At 49.7% G+C, this 6,871-nt stretch overlaps 1 protein-coding gene across 1 annotated transcript in view; it reads left to right on the top strand.

The window, feature by feature from the left end:
* The window catches only part of mtnr1aa (melatonin receptor 1A a), a 28,031-nt gene extending 21,442 nt beyond the window's left edge, over positions 1-6,589 (top strand). The window contains exon 2 of the mRNA XM_077014450.1: positions 4,608-6,589. Coding sequence (XP_076870565.1) covers positions 4,608-5,479 — 872 coding nt within the window. The 3' untranslated portion in view covers positions 5,480-6,589. The remainder of the gene's footprint in view (positions 1-4,607) is intronic.
* The last annotated feature ends 282 nt before the right edge of the window (positions 6,590-6,871 follow it).

The raw sequence follows: 6,871 nt of genomic DNA, 5'->3' as shown, positions 1-6,871 counted from the left end.
ATTTGGTTTTAACTGTAAAAACTGGGGGGGACCAAAACCGGCTTTTGAAAAAGTGGGGGGGACATGTCCCCCCCGTCCCCCCCCCAAAACTACGTCCGTGGTTAGGGGACAACAGGAAAGACAAGGAGGTTTCTACTTCCTTGAAAAAAGCACATTACTGTAATAATAATTACTGCTCCAAAGAAGCTTTTGAGGTTCATGATCTGGGAAGATTGGATCCAAATTAGTGCTGTCAATTCTAGGTGCCGCGATTAAAAGTCCTCACCAGGATTTTGCTCAGGCTTCCTGGATTGTGTTGATTCCACTAATTTTACCTGGATTGCTAATTAGAAAATCTAGCAAGCTTGAGCAAAATCCTGGTGACTTTTAATCGCGGCACCTGGAATTGACAGCACTAATCCAAATATATCCATGTATGAGAGAGAGAGAGAGAGAGAGAGAGAGAGAGAGAGAGAGAGAGAGGAGAGAGAGAGAGAGAGACAGAGGCTATAGTCAAGGCAAGTGGATGGACAGGTGAATGATAGACTGGTAACCATGGATTTCTACTTAAAGACAAACACAGCAGGAATCCACAAAGGCTACTCAGAAAGAACAGGAAGTGGAAAGAACAGGAAGTGGAAAGAACAGGAAGTGGAAAGAACAGGAAGTTGACACATGTAGAGTACTTTGCATACATAATTTATATTCATCTTAAAGAATCTGAGGAAATGTAGAGTTGTGGCCATAAATGCTGCATATGTGTGTGTGTGTGTGTGTGTGTGTGTGTGGTGTGTGTGTGTGTGTGGTGTGTGTGTGTGTGTGTGTGTGTGTGTAGCTGAAGAGGTTCTAGGCAGAGGTACGCCTTCCTGACTATGAGAAAGATGACACATTTAAGTTAAAGGAAAATACGTGTAGTATAAATAATGGAGAAAAATTAGTCTTTCCTGTTGAGTGTGTGTGTGTGTGGTGCGGGTGTGAGGTGTGTGTGTGTGTGTGTGTGTGTGTGTGTGTGGTGTGCGCGTGTGGTATGTGTTCCTAAGCTTATGTGCCTGTTTCATCATTCTGGCAAAGGTGTGGTTTATCTGTGTGTGTGTTTTTTTTGGCTAACTATAACTCCAATTAAACAAAAACAAGCACTATTCCAATTCCCTCCCTCTCCCCCCTCCCTCCCTCCCCCCTCTCTCCCTCCCTCACTCCCTCCCTCCCTCCCTCCATCCCCTCCCTCCCTCCCCCCCTCACTCCCTCCCTCACTCCCTCACTCACTCCCCCCCTCACTCCCCCCCTCACTCCCGCCCTCACTCCCTCCCTCCTCCCCTCCCTCCCTCCCCCCCCTCACTCCCCCCCTCACTCCCCCCCTCACTCCCTCCCTCCCTCCCTCCCTCACTCCCCCCCCTCACTCCCTCCCTCCCTCACTCCCCCCCCTCACTCCCCCCCTCACTCCCTCCTCCCTCACCTCCCTCCCCCCCTCACTCCCTCCCCCCCTCACTCCCCCCCTCACTCCCTCCCCTCACTCCCTCACTCCCTCCCTCCCTCCCCTCACTCCCCCCCTCCCTCCCTCCCTCCCTCCCCCCCTCACTCCCTCCCTCACTCCCTCCCTCCCTCCCTCCCTCCCTCCCTCCCCCCCTCACTCCCTCCCTCACTCCCTCACCTCACTCCCCCCCTCACTCCCCCCCTCACTCCCTCCCTCCCTCCCCCCCTCACTCCCTCCCTCACTCCTCCCTCACTCCCTCCCTCCCTCACTCCCTCCCTCACTCCCTCCCTCACTCCCTCCTTCACTACCACTCTTGCTCTGAGTCTTCCTCACTTAGATCTGCATGGGAAGAGTCTTGTCTTCTGTTATTACTTCACACCCAGCCATGTCTGCTCAGAGATGTCCAACCAGTCAATTAGCTCCTGCAGAGTAAATATTAGCTGTTCAAAGCTGATCTGTATATCCTGCTTAGTGGTTCCTGGAAGGTCCTCACCATTCTTTAAGACAACAGTTCTGATAATTTTATAGATGACATCGATATTTGTTTCCAGTACGATGAGCATGTTAGAGAGAGAGAGAAAGAGAGAGAGAGAGAGAGAGAGAGAGAGAGGAGAGAGAGAGAGAGAGAGAGAGAGAGAGAGAGAGAAGAGAAACAAATATTTTGGCAACACCATAGCTAAATACTGGCATAGCAATAAAGCTTTGAAGTAAATGAAACAAGACAGGAAGTGAGAGAAGAGAAGAGAGCGAGAGAAGAGAGAGAGAGAGAGAGAAGAGAAGAGAGAGAGTGGCAGGAAAAAAAGAGACTAAAAGAAGAAAGGACAGAGAGCAGAAGTGAAGACACTGGACATGGGGGACGTCTTCCTCAGAACTTCAGTGATGCCCATCTATAAAACATCAGCAGCTGTGCACGTGTGCACGTGCACATACACGTGCACACGCACACGTGCACACTCGCAGAGTGATGTTGACGGGAAGGCTCCCTAATCCAGGATAGAGCATTGAGGCAGAATATTGTCTGGATGGTTCTACCGCTGGATGACCATCAAGACAAAAGAAAACGTAATTGATTTGAGGAAAAAAGTATCAAGAACATGACATAAAAATACACCTGTATTACAAAATAAAACCACATTCATGGAATTTATAACAGGAGATTAGTTAAGTCCATGTTACTTTGCAAATACGTTTACATATGTGGAAATTATTACCAGTAATTATGATCCAGCCATCCACGTTGTTGGCCTGAACTCTGAACCCAGGCCCCACGGCCAGTAGAGACACTTTTGCACAATTTTTTCAGAGCCTGAAGCCTGTGCTTGTATCCTACTACCTTCCCAGAGGAAAGAACATTTCCTTGGAGTCTGGTTTGTGAAGTCTTTAAAAACACAGTGTGTGTGTGTGTGTGTGTGTGTGTGTGTGTGTGTGTGGTGTGTGTGTGTCTGGTGTTAGTGCACATCTCGCCGTAAGTCAGCTGAGGCCATTTGATTGACAGCCTAATCAGCAGTGCAACTCCAGCTCAGACCGCCAGTGGCAGCACCCTCCTCCCCGCCCCTCAGTGGGCGGGGCTTCTCGTCTCCTTCCTCTTCATCACGCCCTCCCTGTCGGAACGGAACGAGGAGAAGCTCCGCCCGGAAGAACGCCGCCAAATTTGCAAAGCCCCGCCCCCACTTCCATCGCAATCCGCAGACCAGACACGCACGTTGGCCGGCGGCCCCCACGACCTCCGCTGTCTGCGTGCATCAGACGGGCCGCCGTGGCCTTCGTCGCATTTCTGCCTATACTCTCACGTCCTGTGAGCAGGGAGAGCGGACGCATTAGGGACAGCGTCTGATAAAGCGTAACTGTTAGCCTAAGCTAGCACACCAAAAAAACTCGCAAAACTCTGCTAACTGCAGGCAGTAGATCTGACGTTTACAGCAGAGCTTTTCAAACAGAGTTTCAAGCAGTTCAGGCAATTCTAATGAGCTCCTTCCCCTCTTTCTAGTTGAAGGACCCAGCCTGTGACAGACACCTTCTCCTGCTTCAGGGCTTTAGATTGTAGGGTAGGGAGGATGGTTTTGATACCCCCCTCCCACTAAGCCCCTCCCCCTCTGCCTCCTCTGACTGTAGAAGCAGCCAGGTTGTCCTCCGGAGACCCAGCACTGAACGCTGGGAGCAAACAAATGCTAATTACCACCAGGTTACGTCTTTGAAGGATGGCTGGGAAGAAGGACACTGTGTGTGTGTGTGTGTGTGTGTGGTGTGTGTGTGTGTGTGTATTGGGGGTAGTATGCTCGAGGGTGCACATGATTGACAGCTTTGTTGCCGCCGGTGATGATGTCAGAGTGTTGGCCTCAGCTAGCCTCACTCAGGCTTTTCTGACATCACACAGAAATGTGTGTGTGTGTGTGTGTGAGAGAGAGAGAGAGAGAGATGAGAGAGAGAGAGAGAGAGAGAGAGAGGAGAGGAGAGAGAGAGGAGAGAGAGAGAGAGAGAGAGAAAGTGCATGAATTCTCTGAGACTCAAAGTGCTATTGACAATTTGGCCCTGAAGTTTCACTGTGCCTTCCCACAATGACCCGTACACAGCGGTTTCCAACTGAAAATGGTACTTCATCGTTGTATTTCACTGAAAGTCACTCACATGGACACACACACACACACACACACACACACACACACACACACACACACACACACACACACAGTGGGTTGTCACTTGTAGCATTCCCTAATGCACACAACAGCTCAAACAGTCAAACACCCACAAACTTACACAAGGACATACAGTAGACAGTTCACAAGGACAGTAAGCAAACAAGTCTGTAGAACACTTTGCCCGGAACTGTGCTAATCAAGGGTTCATAGGCATTTTATTTCTCTCATTGTTAGTACATGTGATGTATGGGTCACCTGTAAGGTACGGCAAATGTGTGAGGTATGGGTCACGTGTGAGATAGGGTATATGTGTAAGGTATGGCACACGTGTGAGGTAGGGTATATGTGTATGGTAAAGTGCACGTGTATGATGATGTACAGGTGTAAAGTGAGGTAAACATGTGAGGCACATTACACCTGGTACAAATTTAGTATTTTAACAGGATTTTCTTTCTTTCTCTCTCTCTCTCTCTCTCTCTCTCTCTCTATCCCTTGATCCCTCACTTCTCTTACCCTAGGCAACGTCTTTGTGGTGAGCCTGGCCGTAGCCGACCTGGTGGTGGCGCTCTACCCGTACCCGCTGGTCCTGGCCGCCATCTTCCACCGCGGCTGGCGGATGGGCTCCGCCCACTGCCAGGCCAGTGGCTTCGTGATGGGCGTGAGCGTGGTGGGCTCCATCTTCAACATCGCCGGCATCGCCGTCAACCGCTACTGTTACATCTGCCACAGCCTGGCGTACGACCGCCTCTTCAGCGGACGCAACTCCGCCTGCTACGTCCTCCTGATCTGGACCCTGACCGTGCTGGCCATCGTGCCCAACGTCTTCGTGGGCTCGCTGCGCTACGACGACCGCGTCTACTCCTGCACCTTCGCCCAGTCGGCCAGCCAGGCCTACACCATCGCCGTGGTGTCCTTCCACTTCCTGTTGCCCATGGCGGTGGTGAGCTACTGCTACCTGCGCATCTGGATGCTGGTGATCCGCGTGCGTCGCCGCGTCAAGCCCGACGGTCGTCCGCGCCTCACGCCGCACGACGTGCGAAACTTCGTCACCATGTTTGCCGTCTTCGTGCTGTTCGCCGTGTGCTGGGCGCCGCTCAACTTCATCGGGATGGCAGTGGCGCTCTCGCCCGCCCACGCCGCCCCGCTGGTGCCCGAGTGGCTCTTTGTGGCCAGCTACTTCCTGGCGTACTTCAACAGCTGCCTGAACGCCATCATCTACGGCGTGCTCAACCAGAACTTCCGCCGCGAATACAAACGCATCGTGGTGGCGGTGTGCGCGCCCCGTGCCCTCTTCGACGCCGACGACTCCAACGGCGCCAAAGAGCGTCTCAAGAGCAAGCCGTCGCCCGTCTTGACGAACAACAACCAGGTCAGAGTGGACTCGGTGTGAGGAGTGCGTACCGCCAACTCGAAATTCCCAGGGAAGGTCGTGAAATCACGACCGTATGAGGAGCGACCATGAGAGAAAAAAAAGAAGCAAAAACAACAAAACAAATAAGCAACAATAAAACAAACAAACGACGTGTCGCAACCAGCACGACGAAAGAATGTCACTAAACGCAACAAAGGGACCTGCAGTCCTAAAGCTGTGGAAATATGCCTCTATTCAATCAATGCCACGTGGAAAAACACTGCATTACTTGATAATGATGATGATGATGATGATGATAATGGTGGTGATGGTGATTGTGATGGTGATGATGGTGATGATAATTATGATCATGATGGTGATGGTGGTGATTGTGATGATGATGATGATACATTTTCATGTGGATTTTCTTTATTCTAATGTACTTGGTTTTTCAACATTTAAAAAGTGAAGTTTTTTGTGTATTTATTTTCTATGACTCATATATGTAGAAAAGTTGTGAAGAAAATGATTATATGTATCAACTTGATTTCCTTTGTGGTGGTTCTCTGATGTGAGTATGGAGAAGTGAGTGAGGATTTGATACTAATACACTGTCCTGAATGCCAGCAAATGTTTTTACGATGCCTCTTCATGAACTTTACCAAATCATGACTGAAACACGACCAAAAGTTTCCTCCGGAGTTTCATCTGGAGTTTTTTTTAATGACCTCAGTGGGGCGGATGCAGGTTAACTCTGCCTCACCAATCAAGCAATACGTTCGACTCTCAGTCACTGCACAAGACTCTGCTGCACAATATCTGAATGGAGTTTGCAAGGATATTTCCTCACTCTCCCTCCCTCTCTTTCTCTCTTTCTCCCCTTCTCTCTCTCTCTCTCTCTGTTCCCTCTCTCCCCTTTTCCAGTGTTGTTTATTGCCCTTCCTGGATGATCAAAGGTGGTGTTTCTCTCTCAGTGGGTTTAGCATGAATCCTTGTACTCTTTTCCTTCTTTCTTTCTTTCTTTCTTTCTTTCTTTCTTTCTTTCTTTCTTTCTTTCTTTCTTTCTGTCTCTCTCTCTTTCTGTCTGTCTGTCTCTCTCTTAGCCCTTTGTTTGCATGTTTGTAATGATGGAGACAAAATGGAGAATAAACAGTCAAATCTGCCTTCTCTGATTCACTTGTTCTGGAATCCACTATGTCCGTTTGTGTCTCGTTATGTCTGTATATGTGTCTGTAGTCCTCAGTTTGGTCCCTGTGGACCCCCATCCAGGCCTGGTTCAGGTCTATGAGGAACTAGGAGAGAACAGGTTTGTACCACGGCGTTAAAGCTCCATTTCCTAACACATTAACTTAATGTTATTGGTGCTGATTTTCCACATCTGCAGCAGTAGATCAGTAATAGATCAGCAGATCAACGGTGAATCGTTCCCAG

Source organism: Brachyhypopomus gauderio, chromosome 1, assembly GCF_052324685.1.
Source record: "Brachyhypopomus gauderio isolate BG-103 chromosome 1, BGAUD_0.2, whole genome shotgun sequence".
NCBI lineage: Eukaryota > Metazoa > Chordata > Actinopteri > Gymnotiformes > Hypopomidae > Brachyhypopomus > Brachyhypopomus gauderio.
Note: the sequence above shows the minus strand (reverse complement) of the source record. Positions and strands in the feature narration are given on the sequence as shown.